Source organism: Castor canadensis, chromosome 1, assembly GCF_047511655.1.
Source record: "Castor canadensis chromosome 1, mCasCan1.hap1v2, whole genome shotgun sequence".
NCBI classification, from domain to species: Eukaryota; Metazoa; Chordata; class Mammalia; order Rodentia; family Castoridae; genus Castor; species Castor canadensis.
In genome coordinates, this window is record NC_133386.1 from 182,923,433 (window position 1) to 182,948,296 (window position 24,864).

Below are 24,864 nucleotides of genomic sequence, written 5' to 3' on the forward strand. Positions count from 1 at the left end.
TCTCTGGGAGACATGGCAGGCCTATGGGTGCTTATCAGGAGCCCTGTGAACCATGAATCGTTTGACCTGGCTGTTGTCCCTCATAGTGCTTCTCATGGCTTCCACTGCACATCATAGGCTCTTGATGGTTATCAGATGGAAGAGGTCTTTGTAGTTTGAGAAAGTCCTGTTTTATAATTAGGATATTGTCTGTTGTGATGTTACTGCTGCTTCTGGTGGCCAGGACATTGTCAGAGGTATGTACTGATGGGATCATTGGCTGCCCCTAGTCATCTGCAGGTTCCCATTGCATGAACTTAGGACAAAGTCCATCCTAAGGACTTTGGATGAGGAAGGTTGTGGGGAGCCCAGTAGTGTTTGTGGAGTCTAACCTCTTACTGTGTCTTCATGTCATTTTGGGGCCTGTGAGTAGCCAGGTAGTACTTGTTGGCTTCTGGAGCCAGTTAAGACCTTATTTTAGTTTCACTTTTGATCTCTCTAGTTTGAGGGGCTTTTCTGAATTTCACTTGACTTTATTTCCTCTGAATATTGTGCTGAAATATTTAATAATTGTAGGAAGTATAGTGAGAAGCAACTCCATGGTTTATTTTTTTGTTTGGTTTTTGGAGATGAGTTCTCACTATGTAGCCCATACTGGCCTTGAACTCTTGATCCTCCTGTCTCCTCCCTCTGAGTGCTGAGGTTACACTCATGTACCCCATGGGGTTATTTTTGGCAGTACTGGGGTTTGAACTCACACTTGATAAGCAAGAGCTTTCACTACTTGAGCCACTCCACAAGTCCTTTTTTTGATGACCATTTGCCTCGGGTTGGCTTCAAACTGTGATACTCCTGATCTCTGTCTCCTGAGTAGGATTACAGGCATGAGCCACCAATGCCTGGCTAGCTCCATGTATTTTTTTAATTGACTTATCACTCCCAGTGGTTAGAAATGTCAGAAGTTTAAGGAGTGTTCTTTTGTCAGATGGGAACATGGGATAGGTGGGCAAAAGAACATCAGAGTGGTAGTATAGGAAACTTAACTAACACTGCTACAGTGAATCCACACATGGCTGAGCAGGTTAGGGATGAAAAAGTGTTAGTGTCCTGGCCTCATTGATACATTTGAAGGGAAGAGCAATTGAAACTCTTTCATTGCATGCTGATGCTTCATCTCATTCGCTGCACTTACCCCCCTACCCACATCCTATCCTCCCAACCCCACTCTACTTCCCATGACAGCATCCGCAAGATGTCTCTTCCCTGTGGATACCTACAGGCCCTCTAAAACCCTGTGCTAGGTGTTTTATAAAAAAACTAGTGATCCCTGTTTTATGCATGTGCCTGTTTAGTACCTGAAGGCTCCCTGTGTCATTTACCTTACCCCTGGCTTTGAGAGGCCCCAGGCTTAAGGATGGTCTTTCTTAGACCCTTGGTTGTCTCCTGGTCACTTGGCTTCCAGCTCTGCTGTGCCCAAGAACCAAGGTTATGTGCACTTCTCAAGCTTTGGGAGAATGCTCAGGTGATCTGACTTGTTGCTCCATCAAGGGGTACAGGGGTTGCAGTATTACGGTGCACCTACTAATTGTGTATTTTGTGTCCCAGTATTTGGGCTAAATACTCTAATGGAGATTGTTACTGAAGCCGGCCCTGGGAGTGGTGAAGGTGGGTTTTGCCCGTGAGCTGTGCATGATTTATTTTTTTTTTCCTAGCATCTTCCGTGCCTGCCTGAGGGCCATCCTCCTCATGGAGCAAGTGGTGTCACATGAGTGACCTGCCTTGCCCATCCCCTGTGACACCCATGCTGCCCATGGGGTGTGCTGCCAGTGCATGTGGAGTGGCCTGAGTCTCTATTCCCACCTCCTTCACATTATCACAGCTGCTTTCTACCTGTGTGTGATGCCCTGGTGCCACTCCCCACCCAGTCCTGCTGGGGAATGGGCATGGAACATGGCGATCTGTGTGCTAATGTGAGCTCCTGACACTGGGACAATGGTGTCTCTCATTTCTACCTTTTCTTCCATAGGAAACAGGAGGGCCTTAGTGGACCAGAAGTCATCTGTCATTAAACACAGCCCAACAGTAAAAAGGGAACCTCCATCACCCCAGGGCCGATCCAGCAATTCTAGGTAATAAAGGACAGAACAGTTTTAAAAGTTCTCAGATAGAGTTAGTGATTCCTATGTGAAACCTGAGGGATGCTTAAGACTGTGAGAGGCTGGCAGAGTGGCTCAAGCGGTAGGAGCACCTGAGTTCAAGCATGAGGCCCTGAGTTCAAACCCAGTGACTTAAAACATTATGAGCGCAGTTCTCAGGGTAAATAACGAAGTCAATTTCCTGCCAGTACTTCCTTTTTTTCTTGATGCTGGGTTTTGATTCAGGATCTCAAGCTTTAGTTATTACAGCTTTAGGTCTTGTGGTATTTGCCCAGGCCAGCTTTGGACTATGATCTTCCTACCTACGGCCTCTCCATAGGTGAGATTACAGGCATGTACCACCATCTCCAGCTTGTCCTTCGAGATAGGGTCTTGCTAACTTTTTTGCCCAGATTGACCTTGAACTGTGATCCTGTTTTCTCCATCTTGGGATTACAAGCATGAGCCACCTCCCCTGGCCCCAGCAATTCCCATCCTGACTCACTTACCATGTAATAGTAATGGTTTGCAGTGTTGAGGGTAGAACTACAGCAGTAGGGACTTGGCAAACCAGGTATCTAGAGAGATGGGGGATGCTGTTGAGGATGTTTGGAGACTTGGTTTTGCATTTTGCCCCTGGAGGCAAGCATCTGGTCTGGTGAAAGGGGGGATGTTCTGCCAAGGAGCAGATGAGCACAGAAGTGGTATGTGGACCCCATAGTGAGAATCAGCAGTTCCTGAAGGAAGTGGTGCACAGCGTGCTGGATGGCCAGGGAGTGGGCTGGCTCAACATGAAAAAGGTGCGCCGGCTACTGGAGAGCGAGCAGCTGCGAGTCTTTGTCCTGAGCAAGCTGAACCGCACAGTACAGTCAGAGGATGATGCCCGGCAGGAAGTCATCCCAGATGTGGTCAGTGTTTGGACTGCAGAGTCAGAATCAACTGGGTAGAGGGCTGTGGATGCCAAAGGGAATGTGCCAACTCCAGGCCCTGGTTATTGTTGCAGGAGATCAGTCGAAAGGTGTACAAGGGAATGTTAGACCTCCTCAAGTGCACAGTCCTCAGTCTGGAGCAGTCCTATGCCCATGCAGGTCTGGGTGGCATGGCCAGCATCTTCGGGCTCCTGGAGATTGCCCAGACCCACTACTATAGTAAAGGTAGGGATCATACCTGATGGGCAGCCTGCCATCCACAGCTCTCCCACTTAACTGTGAAAAAGTCAGTGTACTTGCTCCCATGGAAGGTTTCCCAGTGCCCCACTGCTTCCTTTCGAGCTTTGGCATTTTGTTTTCTGGCACATGATTAAATGTAGGGGATATCTTCCTGTCTTAAAAAAATAAGGCTTTTGAGCTGGCGGAGTGGCTCAAGCAGTAAGAGCACCCTGCCTAGCAAGAGTGAGGCCCCAGTGCCACCAAAAAAAAAAAAAAAAAAATTAAAAAATAAACCTTTTCTTTCCTTACACTAATACTATTCCACCTCCTCCTGTAGCTTGGCTTTTCCCACCTTATTTACCTATTTTGATTCCTAACTACCTCTTTTGACAACTTTCTGTATTTGATCTTTCCTCAGAACCAGACAAGCGGAAGAGAAGTCCAACAGAAAGTATAAATACCCCAGTTGGCAAGGATCTTGGTCCAGCTGGGCGGGGGGACCCAAAGGCTATGGCACAGCTGAAAGTCCCCCAGCTAGGTCCTCGGGCACCAAATGCTACAGGAAAGGGTCCTAAGGAACTGGACTCCAGAAGTTTAAAGGAAGAGAATTTTGTAGCATCTATTGGTAGGTATCACTGTGTTTGATGTGCTGGAGGGGTCCTGGCTTCTTAAATATCCCTCCCACCTCTCAATTCATCAGAATCCTTCCCCATGCTTTGCTTTCTAGAGAGGGAGATAGGTCTGTGTCCATTTCCAATGGTGTTCCTCTATACTTCTCTATCCCTTCTGCTTCATATATAGCCACTCTTTCCACTGGCATCTTAAAAGGATGGAAGTTCATTATTGTTGTTGTTGTACTGAGGGTAGACTGTGACATTTACAAAGGTTCTTACAATGTATGGTAGGTGAATTCAACCCCTCCATCATTCTCCTTTATCCCTACTCCCAGAAGTTTTGTTTAGAGACCTGTGAGGCTTAGTTCTGGGATTCTGAGCTGTATTCCTGGTCTTTCTTATTTATGTCTGGATTTCTTCATGTGGTAGAGAGGCCTTGTGAGTTCCTAGAAGATACAAGGAAATTTATAGATATGTTTTTGAGTTATAAAATTATGATCATCTGGGTGTCTGAAGCCAGTCGTTTCCCCACCGACCCACCCATCTGAGCATTACACTGCTCTGGAACTTGTTCCTCTGTGGTATGTCTGGGTTCTGCACCTTGCAGGCATAGATTTCTGAGTCAGCTCTTCTTTCCACCCTTCCTCCCTGGACTTGATTAGAAGCTTGCTTATTTTTGTTGTTTCTCCATTCACTTTCTTATGTTACCTCTATTTGTCTCACTCCTACTTGACCCTTGAGTCATCTAGGCTATATCTTTCTTTTTCTGGTTCTAGGTCCTTGGTCACTATGCTTCCAAATGATGCCTCTTTGCCACAACCACTAGCAGTTGCCTTAAATTCTCATAAATAGTAATGAGAAACCAGTTCCCTTTTTAGGGTAGCTGCACTTCTCAAGTCAGCAAATATTCTTCTAGAGGCAATAAACCCTTTCTCCTACCTAGTGATGTTCTAGAAAAAGTACTGACCTGATAGTCTGGAGGTCTGGAGTTTTAGTCCTGTATCTTCCCCCAACTAAGAATGTGATTTGGGCAGATCACTTCCCTCTCAGAGTCTGTCTCCTCATCTGGGAAAGAAGATCATACTAAGTAAACTCTGAAGTCCTTTCCAGAAAAGAATTGCTGTGATTGGTAGTTTCTCTCCTTTGCCCTACTGAGATGCTTGCTTAACCTATTTTATTCTTTATTATTTCTACTGGAAGCATTTTTCTCAAACAACTAACTTAGCATGGGTATCCTGTTAGAACAGGCAATGGTTCTGAGGGTAAGTTGGTTGTTTGATATAGCTAGGAGGGACACTAACTGACTATAGGAGTTGACCTGTGTCCAATCCAGTGAGTCGAACAGATTGGTGCTCATGCTTCTGAAACTCTTTTGCTACTTGAGATGATCATCTCTCTTATCTGGCATTTGTAAAAACAGCTGTTTCTCAGTTCATTTGGCAGAGAGAGCATGGTGTAGTAGAAGTCAAACTAGTCTTAAGTTACGTACCCTTGGGCATGTGCCCCAGCCTCTATAGAATCAGTTTCCTCATGCAAATGAAGGAGCTTCATGCAGTGCCCTTCCGGCTTAAACATTCTGCCGGGTTTTTACTGTTACATTACAATTAGGTTTAGAAATTTGGAGTTTTTAGTTCGTGAATTTGGGGAAAGGCATTGGATCTCTTGATTCCCCTCCCCTCCCCAGATGAAGATATCTTTATATCTTTTGATTGGTAATGCTATGCCTGAAACTGAACCAGCTTGGGTGGGTGGGTTTCCATTTCGTCTGTCTGACCAGCCTCTGACTCTTTCTGTCTTTCTCTCCTGCTTGCATTGCATCTGGGGTAGAATTGTGGAACAAGCACCAGGAAGTGAAAAAGCAAAAAGCTTTGGAAAAACAGAGTAAGGAACAAATGCCCCCTCCTGTCCCCAAGTCTCCCATACCTGCCAACTCCCCAGGCCCAGTTGGGGCAGGCTCCCTTTGACAGCCCCACCCCAAATTTGCTCTTGGGGGGTATTTGGACTGAAAGCAGGTAGGTGATGTGTGACTCCTAGGTGTATGGTTTGTAGGCTGTTTCTTGCTCTTCCCCTCATAGCAACCAGGTTGTCTACTGAGTAAAATTCCTTAGACCATGGTTTTCTATTGCCGCAGAGCCGGTGGGAAGAACCTTTGTTGATTGCAGTGTCCCTCATTGGCTCATACCTTCCTCACCATTAGGAGGCCTGTGGGCACAGTTGGCAGAGATGGTTGCTGTCCCTTCCATGTTGAGTCTGTAGCTGCCTAACTCTCTCTGGTGACTTGCCTAGGCACGCTTTCTTGCTTTCTGTCATTCTGTCCTTCTGCCATACCATTGTGGGTGGATGGGATAAAATGGAGGTGTTTTTTATCTCAAGTGTACATGGTGTAGGGTGGGAGTAGGTAGTGCCCACTACAACAAGGAATTTCTTTCTCTCTTTCGGCCTAACCTTTTCTGGCCCCTTTGGACACCTTTGTCTGAGAAGCACTGAGTGACCTGGAGACCCTTGTATGGTCTCAGGCACCAGTGAAGCTCTGACTCTGGGTGCCATGGAATGTGGTTTAGATGTTTGTTTGTGGAACTTTTCTGTTTTAGGATGATTTATTCAGAATGTTCTAAGGTTGAGAAGATGCTGCAGAGTCCTTTGAGACCAGGTCTAATTTGTCCTACTTGGTTCTTAAGACATCTGGGGATCTTCTTCCAGTGGGTTGGGGAAGAGGCAGTCCCTGGGAAGGTGACTGGGATATGCTGAACAAGTCTGGGGTCAGGCTGTACTGCTGTCCCACTCTCTTCACCAGCCTGCCTCAAGCCTTTGTGAGCTGAGTAACATAGGCCTTCCCCTACTCAGGGCCAGAAGTAGTCAAACCTGCCTTTGATCTTGGTGAGACAGAGGAGAAAAAGTCACAGATCAGCGCAGACAGTGGTGTGAGCCTGACATCTGCTTCCCAGGTTTGTGACAATTTGTGACAACCTTGTTGTAAATTGCCAGGATTAAATTTGCTATCTCAGAATGCTTTTTTTTTTTTTTTTTTTTTTTTTTTTTGGTGGTGGTGATGGGGAAAACCTAGGGCCTCATTCCTTTTTTTTTTTCTTTTTCGGTGGTACTGGGGTTTCAATTCACTTCATACTTGACAAGCAGACACTCTAGCACTTGAGCCACACCTCCAGCCCTTCAGAATACCTCTTTAAGTTAAAAGGAAAAAACCTACAACTTCAAAACAACATAAATACCCAAAAATAGGGGAGAAACTAAAGTATAATAGATCTATGTAATAATATTAGTACCTATCAAAGATCATTTTCAAAAATTTAGTGACATGGGAAATGTTTGTAAAGATATGATTCAAATTTTATTTTTAAAATTTAGAAAAAACTGAAAGAAAATATATTAAAAACAGTAGTTAACATGAGTGGTAGATTTATGGCTTATTCTTATTTTCTTTTTTTTTGTGTGTGTGTGGGGGGCTGGGATTTGAACTCAGGGTTTTGCTCTTGCATGGCAGGTACTCTACTGCTTGAGCCAGACCTCCCAGTCCATTTTTCTCTGTTTATTTTGGAGATGGGATCTTTCAAATTATTTATCTAGGCTGGCCTCAAACCAAGATCTTCCCTATTTCAGCCTCCCACATATCTAGAATTATAGACATGAACCCCCGACACCTGGCTTTACTTCTTTATTCTTTCATGTGTTTTCTATAGTAAGAATGCATTTATTTAATATGTGATCCTCTGGGTATGATATTGGTGTCCCTATGTCTTATTTCAGAGGACTGATCGTGACTCTGTCATTGGAGTGAGTCCAGCTGTTATGATTCGCAGTTCAAGTCAGGATTCTGAAGTTAGCACCGTGGTAGGGGAACACCACACTGGCATCTTGGTGGGTGGGGTATGGATTTCCCCTTGGAAAAGGTGATTTCTTTGTCTTTGGAGTCTGTTCTTAGTCTCTGGTCAGCATGGTTCTCATGGTAGTGTCATGTACCCATCGTGGGTGTAGGTGTGTATGTGGGAATTCACCCAGGGCTTCTCCTCATTTTATAAAGACAGTACTTGGAGAAGCTGACTGAAATGCCTGTAAAATTCAATACATTTTTATTTTAGTAGAGAGCTCTAACAGTGTGGCATTTCTGGGGCCCTTCCCTGGGGAATATCACTTACTACCTTTTTCCTTTCCAGGTAAGTAATAGTTCTGGAGAGACCCTTGGAGCAGACAGTGACCTGAGCAGCAATGCAGGTGATGGACCAGGTGGCGAAGGCAGTGCCCATTTGGCAGGTTCTCGGGGCACTTTGTCTGATAGTGAAATTGAGACCAACTCTGCCACAAGCACCATCTTTGTAAGATTTATTGACTAACAAAAGAAGGCCATTTTTTTAATGGGGCAGGGAAGTGGGTTAGTAAAGAATGAAAAGTTAAGAGACAATGAGAAGGAAAAGATGGGGTTGAGGGGTATTGCTCATTGGTAAAGCCTAGCATATGCAAGTCCCTACCATTGTAAAACACAAAACAACAAAATAACAAGAAAATAGCCAATGGTCATCCAATAAGGCTTTGGTCTGTTGTAATGAAATTGATTTTTTAAAATTAATTTTATTTATTTTGCTTGCTATGTAGCCCAGGTTGGCCTGGAGCTTACTATGTAGCCCAGGCTGCCCTCAAACTCTGAATCCTCCTGTCTCAACCTCCTGTGTGCTTGGATTACAGGTGTATGCCACAATGCCTGACTGAAATGAATTTTTTTAAGGCCTTGCCTTAGACACATTGCTTTGTATTATTTACACACTTCTTTAGCAGCAGTTATGTGTTTTGATACACTTGCTACTTTGTTAAACAAACAGGATAATGGATATTCTCTATAAGAGCATAGGACCTTGTCTTTAGTTTGTGAGGAGACTAGAATATGAAATTTAAATAAAATGAATTATTTACCATTGGTGATCATTTTCACCCCCAGGACCCTCTGTATATGAGCTAGTGACCTTCCAGAGTGAAGGTTAGAATAGGATTGAGTCAGCAGGGAGGGACCTTGACATAGGCTACAATTTTTTTGTTTTTGTTTTTTGTTTTGCAGTACTTGAGAATACACAGGGTGTTTTAATAGGAGTATTTAATATCCTTGTAGCTGGGTATGTGGCAAATGTCTGTAAACCCAACACTCAAGAGGTTAAGGCAGGAAGATCTTGAGTTTGAGGTCAGCCTGGGCTGCAATAGCAAGACCCTGTCTCAAAAAAACTAAACTAAGCAAAAACACAAATAAGTAAGTAAATAAATAAATAAATAAAATCCTTCCAATGTGCGGTTGAATTGTTGAGAGTAGTTACCTAAATTTCTTGGCTCAATAAAAGCTCTGTGTGTGTGTGTGTGTGTGTGTGTGTGTGTTGGTTTTTTTTTCGGTGCTAGGAATCAAACCCAGAAGCTTCATGCATGCTAGGCAAGCACTTTACCACTGAGCTATATCCCCAGCTCCCAAAAGGCTGTTTTTACAAGAAATAAATTCTATCAAACCAGTGTTACCCATTGAGTAAAGTGTTGGGCTCTGAATCAGGAGACTGGCATTTAGTCATACTAATTAGATATTGCCCAGTGACCTTAGATCAGTTGCTTCTCTGCTTAATTCTTTTCCCTGTGTTGTGAAAGGGCATGATAATTACCTACTTCTTACCTAGGTGAAAGTCTTTTTTGAATTCTGATATTGTAGAAGTGACTAATAAAATTAGTGGTACTTCTCAAGGACAGAAAAAAATGGTAGAAAAATGAGACTTAACATTTTTTAATCAATTACCAACCATGTGCCAGTCACTGTTGAAAGGTTTCTTTGGTTTTGTTTTGTTTTATTTTCAAATTTAAATAGCTCAGTAGTAGAGCACTTGTTTAGCATGTGTGAAAACCTGGGTTCCATCCCCAGCTTTAAAAAAATTCAATAAATTTAATCCTTGCACTAGTTCTGTCAGATAGGCATTCTAGCTTTCCTTTTATAGATGTCTTTGTACTATGTCATGCTGCTACAGAGAATTAACCTGATTTTTTTTTTCCCCAAGCACTGGGGTGTGAACTCAGGGCCTCACACTTGCTAGGCAGGTGCTTTTACCACTTAAGCCACTCTGCCAGCCTTTTTTGTGTGTGTGATGGGGTTTTTCAAAATAGGGACTCATGAACTATTTGTCTGGGACTGACTTTGAACCTCAGTCCTCCTGATGTCTGCCTCCTGAGTAGCTAGAATTACAGGCAAGAGCCATCTGCCTAGCTTAGCCTGATTTTGTTGTTGTTGTTGTTGTTTGTTTGTTTTTTCTTTTCTTCTAAAGCTCTTCTTTTTTTTTTTTTTTTTTTTGGTGATACTGGGGTTTGAACTCAGACACTTACACAATTTCTAGGCAGGCACTCTACCACTTGGGCCATTCCACCAGCCCTTTTTTTTTTTTTTAAAGAGAAAATAGTCCTGCAGAGAGTAAGGAGTAAACATAAGCCATAATGAAAAAAGAGAAAATAGTCCTGCAGAGAGTAAGGAGTAAACATAAGCCATAATGAAAAGTAGTAACAGAAGGCAGGATTATCAGGTTGACTTTTGGTTAAATCCTAGAGGCAAGCATAGTAGCAGAAACAGAGTTACCAGAGTTGTGTTGCTAATGGATGATGCCTAGTATGTGAGCCTCTTAGTAGGGTGCGTGGTTTACTTGGCCCCTATTCATTGGTACCTCTGGCAGTTGACCTGTTACCTCCTTTCTCTAGGGTAAAGCCCACAGCTTGAAGCCAAAGGAGAAGTTGGCAGGCAGCCCAGTTCGCTCTTCTGAAGATGTAAGCCAGCGAGTCTATCTCTATGAAGGACTCCTAGGTAAGAAACAGGGCAGGCCTGTTGCACTGTAAAAAAACTGGGCTCAGCCATGGGAGAAGGTAGTGCTAAATAGTGCTCCTTGGCTTTTTTCTGATCTCAGTGCTGATGTCAGATAAATAACATTTTATGTCTGAAGCAAGCAACTTATGGGACCTGGAACAATCGGGGTGAAAACTAGATGAGTTTGAATTTTGGCATTAATCAATAGCCTCTGTCTTTCTGTCTTCCTTTCTTTCCTTTCTTGCTACCATGGTCCTTCCTGCTCACAAATTGGCAGGAAGGGACAAAGGATCGATGTGGGACCAGTTAGAGGATGCTGCTATGGAGACCTTTTCTATAAGTAACCACCTTTCTTTGTGTGCTGTGTTCATCCCTCCTACTTGGGTTGGGCTGGGCCTTGGAGGCTTCTGGGGCTGGTGATAAGGATATTAGATCTGATATGAATAAAAGAAAAAAAATTCAAAAAAAAAAAAAAAGAATGTTAGATCTGGGTTAGAGAGGTTCATTTCCTTTGCCCTGAAATTTGAAATGACTCAACTGGAGTAAAACTCCCACTTTATCTGGAGTTTGCTGTCTTTATTTTCATTTGTCAGCTATATTCTTCAAATGTTAAATAAGTACCCCACCCCCCAAAAAAAACCATTTTATTATTTTACATAGGCAAAGAGCGTTCTACTTTATGGGATCAAATGCAGTTCTGGGAAGATGCGTTCTTAGATGCTGTGATGTTGGAGAGAGAAGGAATGGGTATGGACCAGGGTCCCCAGGAAATGATTGACAGGTACTGGGCTTAGGAAACCCATGCGAGTATGCAAATTCAGCCTCTTCAGTTAGTTCTGAGGTCTCCCTCCTGAGGACTGACTTGTGTCTGGTTTCCTGCTTAGGTACCTGTCCTTGGGAGAACATGACCGGAAGCGCCTGGAGGATGATGAAGATCGCTTGCTGGCCACACTTTTGCACAACCTCATCTCCTACATGCTGCTGATGAAGGTAGTGTAGATTTTGCTTATGTCCAGTTAAACCGATGCTGTAAGGGCAAGATTTGTTCCTATTGCCTAAATTCTGGGTCAGTCGAGAAACTGTCAAACTATCTCACTAGGACTCTCTTCTTGATTGAAAGTTGAGGGCCTCTGCCAGCATACACATTATCTATTTAGCTGAAGCTGCCAGGCTGTTTTGCTAATGAATGTTGTAAAGGTAATTGATCTCATAGTACTTATTTATTTTGAATTTTAGATGGGCTCCCTTTGCTAAGTAGTTTTCGAATGCCAGTAAAGTTCTCCACAGGACAGAGTGAATTCTTTTTTACAGTAGGAGGTTCTAAAACCTCAGAAAGAGTACTCAGTTTATTTTTCAGCACTTTATCAGATAGGATTTTCTAATAGCTGTTAAAAGAACTACACATTAACAAAGTAATGATGAGTTTTAGTTTGATTTGGTTGTGCTTGGTTTTTGTAGCTGTGGAATCCTGCTCTGATAGCAAAACATGGCTTTGGGGTTGTTAGTAATAGAGAGATGTTTTGAGAACAAGCCCCTGAGTTTCTCCTCCTATTCTCCCTAACCTCCCTAAACATGAAGGGATCAGTTGGTCAAATGCAGAGAATGCCCTGCATGCCCTCTTTGTTTGCTTCCTTTTCTGTTGTGAGGTTCCTCCCACTCTGTTGAATTCCATTTAACTCTGGCTGGGAAAGGGTGATGATCCTTAACCTCTTGGCTACAGCTGAGTTCCAGGGTCACCGCTCAGTCATTATTTCTAAATTACATTCTGAGAACCCTTTAGGGACAAATTTTGTGGTATCGGGTGGGGAAGGGGGGCGGTATCCCCTTGAAGCCCAACTGCTCTAAGACCCACTTCTCTGCAGAAGCTAATTAGAGACAGAATCAGGGCTTTTCTTCCCAGCATGTAGCAGAATACACCGTTGGAAGTGTTCTCCCATTTTCAGTGATGTGGTCTTCATAGTTCCACTTCTCTGAGAAAGGAGGAAACTTGTACATTCTCCTGTCTCTGCTTCAGTTGAAAGGTGAACAGATGCCTTAAGATACCTGCCTTGACTTTTCCAGGTGAATAAGAATGACATCCGAAAGAAGGTGCGGCGTCTAATGGGAAAGTCCCACATTGGACTTGTGTACAGCCAGCAAATCAATGAGGTGCTTGATCAGTTGGCAAACCTGGTGAGCATACTGGGCCATTCCTTGGGCCCCTTCCACTGTGCTTGTCAGCCTTCCTTACTAGGCCTTCTGCCCAACTGCAGAGGTTTCCTCACTGGGCATTTCTGACTGGTAGTCCAGTTGATTCCTAGTTTTAAGAATGAAGCAGTAGTCTAGATGAGACTTTAGCCCTTCTATTCCATCCTACGTTGAAATTATCCTAGCAGCACTTTCAATGTGTGATCTGTAGGCCCCTAAAGATCTACAAGATAAAATCTATTTTCATCATAAAACAAAATGTCTCTATTACTGGGTGCCAGTGACTCATACCTGTAATCCTACTACTTGGGAGACTGAGATTGGGAGGATCGAGGTCTGGGGCTAGCCTAGGCAAATAGCTTGAGAGACCTCCATCTCCAAAATAACCAGAGCAAAATGGACTAGAAGTGTGGCACAAGCAGTAGAGCACCTGCTTTGCAAGCGTGAAGCCCTGAGTTCAAACCCCAGTCGCACAAAAACAAAACAAACAAGAAAAAAAATGTCTCTTTCACCAGAATGACATTTGCACCGATGCTGCAGAAGCAGTGATATGTAGAGTGCTGGCACCTTAAAACCATGGCAGTAAACTGCTGGCCCCAACCTCACCTCTGTGCACTTTCAATTTTTAAAAAAGGCAGTTTCGGGCCCAGCATGGTGGTGACCTTTGCACTCAGTAAGGCCAGCCTGGGCTACATAGCCAGATTCTGTCTCCAAAGAAAACCCAAAAAAAAATTGAAAAAAAAATCCAGTTTCACTTCTATATCCTTAATGAAGCAAGGATATTATTTTTATTAAATCTTGATTGTTGATTATATACTTTTTAATATCCTGTGTAACAAAATAGGAGTAAACATAAAGTATTTCTGCTTCAGACACAGTGTGATAGTTGTTTTGAGGAAAAGCACTTTGTAACAGCTTGAGTTGCAAGGTGAACTATCGGCTTTGTTCATGAAACATCATTTTTACTTTAAAGAAAGACCAAGAGGGCTAGAATGTGGCTCAAGTGGTAGAGAACCTGCCTAGCAAGCATGGGGCCCTGAGTTCAAACCTCAGAATCACCACCTCAAAAAATATATAACTAAGAAACTATGGCTATTCAGAGTTAAGTATTTGGCAGATCTTTCTCTAAAAGTAATAGAGTGAGCCAGTTATCTCTCTTTTTTTGGGTGGTACTAGGGTTTGAACTCAGGGCCTCACGCTTGCTAGGTAGGCACTCTACCACTTGAGCCACTTAGCCAGCCCTAATCCTAGCAAACCATAATCCTAGCTACTCAGGATAGCCAGTTGTCTTAAGAAAAATAATTACGCTGAGGGCCAGTGGCTCACTCTGTAATCCTAGCTACTCAGGAGGCAGAAATGGGCAGGATCGTAGCTTGAAGCTAGTCCCCAGGCAAATAGTTCCCAAGACTGATCTTGAAGAAAACCCGTCACAAAAATGGGTTGGTGGAGTGGCTTAAGGGGTAAGAGTACCTGCCTAGCAAATATGAAGCTCTGAGTTCAAACCCCAGTGCTGCCAAAAAAGAGAAAATAGAGGGAGAAACAGTGAACAGTATTTGTCACTAATAAATGATAGGATTCAAGCTTTTAAGTGAAAAGGAAAATTTTGGAAGATATTTGAGCTTGAAGTTTTCCAGTACTTTAAGACTATTCTAACAAGATTAGTGATGATGTTAATGAATATGATTTTTTTATATGGTATAATAAGATGTGTCAGTTTTTAGAAGTATTTTCCAAATATAATGTGAAATGTTACAGATTCAAGTATGGATAAAATATCTACTCAAAACATAAGGTAAACAAAGAGATTTTGATATAATAGTATAAAATGTCATTGATGCATTTTCAGATTCCACTTGCATCTAACTTTAAGAAACTGATGCTAGGAGTGGTGGCTCAAAACCATAATCCTAGCTACTCAGGAGGTGGAGATTAGAAGGATGGATCATGGCTCTTGGCTGTTCCGGGCAAAAAAGATCCTGAGACCCCCATCTCAACTAATAAAAAGTTGGGTGTAGTGGTGTACAACTGTCATCACAGTAACAGAGAAAACAATAGGATCCTAGTCCAGGCATAAACACAAGACCCTATTTGAAAAATAAGCAAAAAAATTGCTGGGGAGTGGCTCAGATGGTACAGTGCCTGCCTAGCAAGTGCAGGCTCTGAGTTCAAACTCCAGTACCACCACCATAAAAAGAAGTAAAAGAAAAGAAAGAAAGAGAGAAAAACCTGCTTCTTTGAGCTCTCTAGCAAAGAAGAATATGCATATTTACCTAGAAGGGATATAAAGTTCCTTTTCCAAATACCTTTCTGTGAGGTTAGATTTTTTGCATATACATTAATCAAAGCAACATATTGCAAAAGGTTGAATGCAAAAGCAGATATGAGAGTGCAGCTATTTTCTATTAAGCCAAACATTAAAAAGATCTACAAAAATGTAAAACATTGCCACTCTTCATTTTTTTTGTTAGGGAAAGTACATTTTATAAAAGGTACATTACTTACATTACTATGCACTTGGTTATTAAGGGATTATTATCTTCAAATTAATTAACATTAAAATTCTTAATTTTTAGTGTAGTAAATCTAATCATAATACATAAGACATAAACATAGCATAAGCACTTTGAGATCTTTAATAATTTTAAGAGATATAGGGGTCCTCAGACAAAAAAGTCCTTGAACATTTTCCTGATAGCCAATGACCAATAGATAAGACTGGTAAGGAGCTAATATGAATTTAATTACTGAATGGGAGATTCCTTATCCTAGATCCATGTTTAAGATGTTCCTAAACATCTCTCTTCTCAGCATGGACGTGATCTCTCCATCCGGTCCAGTGGCAGCCGGCACATGAAGAAGCAAACATTTGTGGTACATGCGGGAACAGACACAAATGGAGATATCTTTTTCATGGAGGTAAGTGGTTCATGCTGGGGACCAAAAGAATATTTGAGATACAAGGCACTCCTAGAACTGATGCCAGAATATTTTTCCCACTTATCTCATGATCCATTTATCATTAAATTATCAGATTATTATACAAATAGTTAACATAAGAGATGATTCACCATTTCTTTTATAGGTATTGAACAGGTGATATAGTCACATTGTCTATAAATCAGAACATCACAAAATAGTATACTTTTGAAGGCAGCTATGCTCACCACTATACCACCAATGCAGGCAAAATAGTATACTTTGGAAGGTCCTGTGCTCATTCTCATCCCTACTTTCACTCAATTTCCCACTCACATCATCCCTTCATCTTATAGGTAACCACTTTTACTGGTGCTCTTTGTATCTTCCAGTAGATATTTATGCAAGCAATAAAATTTTAACATAAATTATTATTTTTCTCCTTTCTTACAGAGAAGTAGCGCAAAACTTCTCAGTGTATTCTACTTTAGGTATAACTGTTCACTGACCTACACTTTGTTTTTTTCATTAAACATTATCCTGCTGATCCTGTATCACAGAACAAAGAGCTTTCTCATTGTTTCTGTGGCTACCTGTATTCCACCATGGGATTGTGCCATCATTTATCTACCCAGTCAATACATATGGACCCTAGAATTGCTTCTGGTTTTTGCTATTGATAATAATGATATGAATGATACTGTGCCTGCTTAATTTCATATGTGTGCAAGTATGTCTAAGAATTCCCAAGAGTGGGGTTGATAAATCAAAGGGACAGTGCATTTGTAATTTTGGATCATCAACCCATGGAGAATTCTCACATTCTAGAATTTTTACTGATTGCATCTCCTTAGTGTAGAGGACATGTTTCTCTATCACTTGTATTTCTTATAAACTAATAGCTCAATCTAGAGATTTGATCAATTTCATATTCACTATTTTGGTAAGAATACTTCCTAGGTATAGATTTATTTCCTGTGGCCTCATAGATTCATCTCTTTCCTAGTGGTTGGTAGGGGTTCAGATATGGCAACCTGATCAAGTTCTTCTTTTTTTTCTCTCTCTCTCTTTTGGTATGTGTGTAGGAGGGTTGAAACAGGGTCTCACTATGTAGCCCACGTTGGCTTGGAACTCACTGTGTAGCCTGGCTAGCCTTGAACTCATGATCCTCTTGCCTCAGCCTCCTAATGCTGGGGCTAGAGGCATGCACCATAACACCAGGCAGTCATTCATCTCTTGATTTTGCCTAAGATATTTTTTCCATGCAGAAATATTTTATTTTTATATAAGTGAAGTTTTTTTTATGACTTCTGGACTTTCAGCCATAGTTTAAAAAAGCCTTCCTCACTCCAGGATTGTAAAAGAAACTGGCTGTTTTCTTCACTTTGGCATTTTTAATTAATTTTTTTGAGGTATTGGGATTTGAACTCAAGGCCTTTCACTTGCTAGATAGGCACTCTACCATGCTCCCAGCCCTAGTGTTTTAATACTAAGAACATCTCTTTTAAGTAACTTATAAGTGTAAAACTCCTATATAAAGTAAAATAATCTTTGTAAGTTATCTGTTCCCCTTTAGTTTACTTGAGTTTGATTTTCACACTCAGTTTTTGAACAGGTAGTTTATCAAGTACAGGGGAGTTTGTTCTGAGCTAGGAACATGTGTCAGTGTAGCTAAGAGGGAGTTGTTTTCATGTCACCCCATTGAGGTGTCAGAATTTGACTATGTGTTTCTCAGAGCTGAGGGCTAACTTGGACATCTGCACCACACTAGAGGTAGCAGGTAATTTGCTTTCCTTTTAAACAAGAAATTTCTTAAATCAGGCATGTGTAGTTAATGTCTGTAATCCCAGCACTAGGGAAGTTGAAGCAGCTCAAGAGTAAGGCTAGCCTGGGTGAGAACCTGTCTCAGACAAACAGATAAGTAAATAAATAAATATCTCTAGAAGATTCTTGAAGTATAGGGCTCATTTCATCACTGTACAAGGGAGCCTTATGCTAAATCTTTAGAGTATGGGACTGAGTCCTTTACCCTCAAAGATGCCCCTGTCTTGAAGTGTTGCCATGCCAATAAGAGTATATCTCCGTCCCTGTGTCATCAGCTGTCTGCTGTGAACCTCTAATTCAGCCTTTCTCAGAGTATAGCCTGCTGGCCACAGGATTAATCCACAGCTATTTGGGAAGACTTTTAAAAATCATTTTTTGTTGCCTTTATTTTTTAAGTTAAAAAGTAGGGTAGTATATGCTGTAAATATTTCAAACCATATAAAAGTAAATAAGGACTGGGGGTGTAGCTTAGCTGGTAGAGTGCTTGCCTAGCACACACAAAGCCCTGGGTTCCATAGTTAATTAAAGTAAAAAATGTTTCTTACTTCCTCCCAAACCTAATGTCTCAGAGATAACCACTTTTGAAAGAGTTCGAGGCAGCCAGGCATGGTGCTACACACCCGTAATCCCAGCACTTGGAAGGCTAAGACAGAAGGATTATGAGTTCCAGGTCAGCCTAGGCTACACAGAGAGACCTTGTCTCAAAACAAAGAGTTTGGTGAAAATTATTTCAGTTTTAAATAAATGCTTATTTGTATAAATACAACTTATTTACATAGAATTTTATGCTGGCATTTATAAAAGTAGTATCAAACTGCAAATATTAATATATAAATTGCTTTTTTCACTTGACATATCATGGACATCTTTCCCTGTTTGTAAATAGGTAGTTAGCCATTAGCTGTTATGTGGCTGCACCATAATTAACTTCACTAGTGCCTCCCACTTTATTTTTTATGCTCAGTGAAGCAATTTCACTGAGTATCCATGAGCATAAATACTTGCATAGTCACATGAGAAATACACTCCTAGACATGAAATTTCCAGATCAAGCTTATATACAATCAAAACTGTGATAAATTCTACCAAATTCCGTCCCAAAGACGGCACCACTTTACACCTCCATCAGCAACATAGGCAGATGTGGCACATTATTAACATCATTTCTGTAGCCTTCAGATGATTTGTTCTCCTAAATATCAGGCTTTACATGATGCTCTTAAAGGACTATTTCCACAGAGTCAGACTGGACTAGAATTTAAGTTTCCAATTTTTACTCTATTACTTTGACCTTTGCTTCATAAAGCTTTTAGAACACCAATAATCAATCTTAATCTCTCTTTCTCTCTCTCATTTTTTTTTTTGAGTCAGAATCTTGGTACATTGCCCAGGTTGGCCTTGAATTTGTGGGCTCAAACTATCCTTTTGTATCAGTCTCCTAAGTGGTGAGACTACAAACACATACCACCATGCCTGGGTGTTTTTGTTGTTTTTTCTGTGTTCCTTATTTGTTTACCAGATATTTATAGGACACAAATTACATGCCAGGCACTGTGTTGGGTGTAGAGATTGTAACAGTGAGTATGACTGACATGGTTTCTACTGCTGCTCTAGAGTTGACAAGCCATAGGAGAAGTCAGAAGTTGTACAATATGATAAGCATTATGAGAGACGTTCAGGGAACCGACAATACGGGAATACATTGCAAAGGGTCTGGAAATTGTGGATAGGCCCTCTGAAGAAGTGACCTCTGAGCTTAAACTTGAATAAGAGTTAATGGGTAGAGAGAGGGAAGAGAAGAGCAGTCCAGGGTATTTGAGGTAGAACTGATAGAACTCATGATAGAGGCAGGCACAGGGAAAAGGAAGGAGTCAGGTATCCCTCCACTTCGGGCTTTGGCATGGGTGGGTGGTGGTGTTGTTGACTACAAAAGGAGACACTGAAGGAAGTTCTGCTCTGGAGATGTTGAGTTCAGATTTGGACAAGGTGAATCTCAGGTGCTATATGTGAGACATCCAGAAAAAGAGATCAGGAGCACAGGAAGAGAGGGCACATTTGGAGAAAATTTAAGAATCGTCAACATGCTAGTAATAATTATATTTCTTATATTATAATCATATTGTCACAGCACCTAACTGGGTGCTTCCAGTCTCCTCACCCCGCTTTGGATCAAATCTGGGCCTTCATGCAAGTGTTCTACCACAGAACTACATCCCCAGCTCTGGGCCTGGCTTTTTTGTGTACATTAAGAATTTTATTCACATTAACTCATTTAATCTTCACAATAACTTCATGTAGTTATTACTATTATAGTCATCACCTTACACATGAGGAAATGTATGTAGAAGAACTTACTCAACATGACACAACTAGGAAATGGTAGAGTTGGGGTCTAAACCCAGGCAGTCTGACTTTAAACCCATGCCCCTACTCAGCATGCTGTAATGTCCTCCACAATAATTGAAACCATGAGAACAGGTAAGTCCACCTGAGAGAGACTGTTGAACAAAAAGAGTGAAGGGGACTTTGCTTTTTAATATATCATCCTATATTGAATAATTGCTATGCAATATGCATTGTTCATGTGTTAACTTGCGTAATTAATTTTTTTAAATGTTTGATAGGAATAGGCAGAGCAAGGATTAGAAAATACATGGACTCCATTTTCTTCTCCTTGGTTAAATCTGCCATACTCTCCTTCCTTTGTGTTTGTCAACAGAATTGATTCCTAAACATGGTTGTCTGATAGAGGCAGGAGATAATCTCCAAATACTTTCATCTGGAGATCACGTACATTGAGAATGAGGCTCCTTCCTTGAGCACAGGCTCCTTTCAATGACTCTTTCTTTCAGTAATCCTTCTAGCAGACACATCCAGCAATTGTTTGTGTCTCCACCTAGGGAGACTGTCAGTATAGGACTGAAAACCTGAGCATAGAGAAGCTCTCAGGGCCAGTTGTTCTAACCTTTCCCAGTGGGACATGAAGGTAGTATGGCCTGGGATGGAAGAGGCTCTCAGAGACTAGAACCACTGACCTGTTTTGTACACTTCTCCAGGTATGCGATGACTGTGTGGTGTTGCGTAGTAACATCGGGACAGTGTATGAGCGCTGGTGGTATGAAAAGCTCATCAACATGACCTACTGTCCCAAGACCAAGGTCTTGTGCTTGTGGCGTAGAAATGGATCTGAGACCCAGCTCAACAAGTTCTATACTAAGAAGGTACTCAGGAGTCTGGGTTGGGGATTGGATAGACATTGAGGAGTGAGTGTTGAATTTCTTGATACAAAATTAAAATTCCAAAATCCAGCTGGGTGCTGTGGTGCACACTTGTCATCCCAGTAATGCTGGAAGTTTAAAATAGGATTGCAGTCTAAGCCAGCCTGAGCAAAGAGCAAGACCCTGTCTCTAAAATAACCAGAGCAAAAAGGACTGAGGTGTGGCTCATGTAGGAGAGTGCCTGCCTAGCAAGTGAAAGATCCTGAGTTCAAACCCCAATACTGCACCCCCCCAAAAAAAATTTAGAGTGACTGTTTTGCAAACAAATTAAACCCCTAGTACCACCAAAAAAAAAAAAAATTAAAAAGTCCAAATCCACATCTGAAGCCACACTTTGGCCTCCAGATGTTGTATGTGATAACTCAAGTTGTCTGAGTCCTGGTGTCAGTCCCAGCCTTCATAGCACAGGGGCCAGGGAATCCTGGAAGGCTCCTGTAACAGGGCAACTCTCCCTTCTGTGCTGCAGTGTCGGGAGCTGTACTACTGTGTGAAGGATAGCATGGAGCGGGCTGCCGCCCGACAGCAAAGCATCAAGCCTGGTGAGAAATAAAGGATCTCCTGAGAGTGTCTTCCTTCTGAATGTAAGGGGTCAGCCAGAAAGTTGGGTTGTTAGCTGATAACCTCCTCCCTCACCACAGGGCCTGAACTAGGTGGAGAGTTCCCTGTGCAGGACATGAAGACTGGAGAGGGTGGCTTGCTGCAGGTCACCCTGGAAGGGATCAATCTCAAGTTCATGCACAACCAGGTAGGCATAAGGAGCAGTCCAAGACTTCCTGGCCCTGTTGTTCCACCTATAATAAGTATCAGTGGCCACACCCTCAGTGCTTTCCCAGTGAGCATGAGGGAGAGCCTCAGGCCAGAAGGAGAAGTGGATGGCTGGACTGAGAGAAATCAGAGGGGAGGGCACCTTGTCAAGACCACCACGCTCTGTGAAGGTGCAGCAGGGAGCCTGTGGTGGGAGCTGGGAAAGAGAGTGAGGCCTGGTGGCTGTGCGCCTCATCCGTTAGACTTGCACAGTGTGAGTGGGAGCGTCTCACTTGGCCCCTCTTTGCGTGTCTCTGACTTCCTACATTCCCAGGGTGTGCTTCGCTTGGTGGTTTTGCTTTAAGAGTCTAGGTTGGCCCATCTCCACACGTATTTCTGGTGTGTGTGAAGCGTGTGTATGAAGCGTGTGTGTGTGTGTGTGTGTGTGTGTGTGTGTGTGTGTGTCTCGTGTAGTTTGTCTATGTCTTCTTAAAGTATGTGTGTGTGTTTATTTGCCTTTTCCTTCTGCTGATTCTTCTTCCTGTTCTTTCCCATCTTCTGGTTGTTCCCACTCTGTGCCCTGCTCCACAGGCCCTGTGCCCCTTTTTTCGATGGAGGAGCACATCAGGATCATCTTTCCCCTTACCCTAGGAACTGACTTTTTTTTTTCTCTTGGTCTTTTAACACAGTGTTACTTTTTCTCTCAGTGGACATTCCTTAAGCTAATTCCCTCTGAGGCCAGCGCATCATCCCAGGTCCGTTCCCGGCTCTGACTCTTCACACAAGTGCCTTTCCTCCCCTTCCTTCATGTCCTGGTTCTTCTCCCAAGGCTCTGAGCCAGGTCCCAATATGATGCCCTGAAGCCTCTGGCTAGGTAGCAGGAACTCAGGAGAAGTGGACATCTAAATCAGATGTGGCTTTCTCCTCCACTCACCAGTTTAGCTCCCCCTCTTTCAGGAATCTCACTGGGTAGCTTTGGTTTAACAGGAAATAGCTGCCCAGGCTTCCTGGCAGCCCATTAATGTTTTTCCAGTCTGGGGCCTTAGGACAGCAGCAAACCCCTAAAGACCTTAGGGTTAGCCCAAGAAGGAATTACCTAAGGCACTTCCTGGGGAGGGGGCTTCTTACTCCATTTCAGTGCTGTGCCCCCCACTTCTGAAGATGAGCTCTTGTTAAGCCTTGCTTAGAATTTCTGCCTACCTCCTTGTCCTGCCCTCAGCCAGCCCCTCTAGCCCACCACATATTATTTGACAGTTACACAGCATATCCAAGCTGTTCCACAATGGTAGTCTTGGCCCCTAGGGGAGGTATCCTACAGACAGCAGGCATGAGAGCTGATTTCTGGGTCTGCCTCGAAATCTGACATGATAATTGGGCAGTGGCCTGCAGCCCATTGGCATAGAGGTAACAAATGGGAAAAGCACAGACTTGGAGTCAGGATGGACTTGAATTTGAAGCTCAGTCTTATTATTCATAGCCAAATAATCTTTCTGATTCTGTTTTCTCATCCATAAAATGGGGCAGCACTCTAGCCTATGCCACATAGGTGTAAGCACTAGGAATAGTATTTATAAAACTCCAAGTCAGTGCTCCAAGTAGGTGACATTTGTTGTTAATATTATTGCATACTTCTTGGGAGGTCCTGATTCCTGTGTCAAGGGAGATACAAACATGTCCCACCCCAAGGACAGTCTGAAGGGAGCTTTGCACCGTGCCAGCCCTCTGCGCCGGAGGAGGATGTATGGAAGGGTAGAGACCTGATGGGCTGAGTCGGGGATCCCTGGGGACACTGTGTCCTTTGAGCGCTGCCCTGGGCAGAGGGTACGGGTGGGCCGCCCAGGCCAGCAGAGGTGCCTTTGGGTTGAGTTTGACCACTAAAACTAACGCCTTCATTTCTCTCCCATGCTTTCTCCTCCGGCCAGGAGCGGAAGGTACTTGCCCTTTCTGCTTTCTTCGCTTCTTTGCGCTTTTGGTTGTGTGTGCGTGGATTCTTCTGTCCTCCCTTCGGGAACTAGGTTTCCTGTGGGGAGGTGGGGCTGTAGCTGGGAAAATGGGCTTTCTGGGGCTGGGGAGGAGCCTCTGGGCCTTACCCCACCCTCCCTCCCTCTCTTGCAGGTTTTCATAGAGCTGAATCACATTAAAAAGTGCAATACAGTTCGAGGCGTCTTTGTCCTGGAGGAATTTGGTAATTACACTATTTTGCTCTTAGGTCTGGACTCACTTGGCAGTAACTCAAACCTTGGAGCTCCAGAGGAGGGACTAGGGGCAGGGAAAGAAAAAAAAAGAAGAACCTTTACAAAGAGGCCAGGAGGAGCAGGAGCAACAGGGAGGAATACCTGAGAAGAGAGAAGGGAAGGAGCAGGACAAGACACAATGAGCATACCACAGCCAGGGGCCTTAGATGGGTTTAGAGTTTAGAAATAGTACTGACGAGGCTCAGTAAAGTAGTACCACCTTCCCTTGCTCAGCCAGCCAGTGGTCAGAAAGTTCTGGGGCAGAGCAGACTGGCAATCCCCAAACTCTGCTATGTCTGTCGCCTGCTGCCATTTCTCTAGCAGCCCAACACTCCACCCAGCCTCCCTGATGCCGCTCTAGGCTCTGCCTGGCCTCTATGCTAGAAGAGGGCATGGGGCGTCATAGCAGACTCACTGGAGGCCAGAGAAGCCTAGTGAACCTCAGAGGCAGAAGGGCAGGTATAGCCGGAAGCTGGAGCCAACCTTCCCAGCAAGTGCAAGGAGTGACATAGTGGGGTCTCACCCTGGGGCTTTGAGTTCCTGCTGTGTTTGTGCTTCATTCTTTTGTACCCCTCATCGCTGCTATGAAAACCTTCGTTCTCCAGCAGGTAAAGTGACCTCGGCACCACACTGCTCGTGCTGCCTCTCCCCCAGGCCCTTGCCTTGGGCCCCGCCATGGGTGGGTGGGGACTCCCTTCAACCAACCAGTGGCTCACATCCTTTCTCTCCCCATCCCCTTCCTTCCCAAAATCCCCCATCCTTGTGCTGGCTCACTGTTTCCAACTTTTCTCCCCCATGTGCTCCCTTCTGTCTTCTGCCAGAGAGATATTTGGGGGACTGTTTCAACTCAGGAGAATGAATGACCTGGGGCATCTTACTCTACCTTGATAAGTTTATTCTCGTTAACCCTGGGTTCCCCTGAATTCTACCTCTCAAGGTCAGAAGAAGGTGTGGCCAACTGTCATCCTACTTTTTTCTGGCCCCC

The 24,864-nt window shown here is 43.2% G+C and overlaps 1 protein-coding gene across 50 annotated transcripts in view; it reads left to right on the forward strand.

Annotated features, from left to right (window-relative positions):
* Positions 1-24,864, forward strand: part of Madd (MAP kinase activating death domain) — a 40,472-nt gene that overhangs the window by 13,371 nt on the left and 2,237 nt on the right. For 2 of the 50 annotated variants that reach the window (XM_074044803.1, XM_074044857.1), the window contains exons 16-34: positions 1,585-1,644; positions 2,006-2,108; positions 2,836-3,022; positions 3,118-3,268; positions 3,681-3,887; positions 5,704-5,757; positions 6,721-6,821; positions 7,639-7,722; positions 8,046-8,204; positions 10,594-10,696; positions 10,974-11,036; positions 11,357-11,477; positions 11,581-11,686; positions 12,758-12,868; positions 15,692-15,799; positions 20,680-20,844; positions 21,368-21,440; positions 21,540-21,646; positions 23,761-23,830. In XM_074044803.1, the coding sequence (XP_073900904.1) occupies positions 1,585-1,644; positions 2,006-2,108; positions 2,836-3,022; positions 3,118-3,268; positions 3,681-3,887; positions 5,704-5,757; positions 6,721-6,821; positions 7,639-7,722; positions 8,046-8,204; positions 10,594-10,696; positions 10,974-11,036; positions 11,357-11,477; positions 11,581-11,686; positions 12,758-12,868; positions 15,692-15,799; positions 20,680-20,844; positions 21,368-21,440; positions 21,540-21,646; positions 23,761-23,830 (2,133 nt within the window). The remainder of the gene's footprint in view (positions 1-1,584; positions 1,645-2,005; positions 2,109-2,835; positions 3,023-3,117; positions 3,269-3,680; positions 3,888-5,703; positions 5,758-6,720; positions 6,822-7,638; positions 7,723-8,045; positions 8,205-10,593; positions 10,697-10,973; positions 11,037-11,356; positions 11,478-11,580; positions 11,687-12,757; positions 12,869-15,691; positions 15,800-20,679; positions 20,845-21,367; positions 21,441-21,539; positions 21,647-23,760; positions 23,831-24,864) is intronic. The other 48 variants (XM_074044818.1, XM_074044868.1, XM_074044900.1 and 45 more) reach the window with 27 other exon arrangements.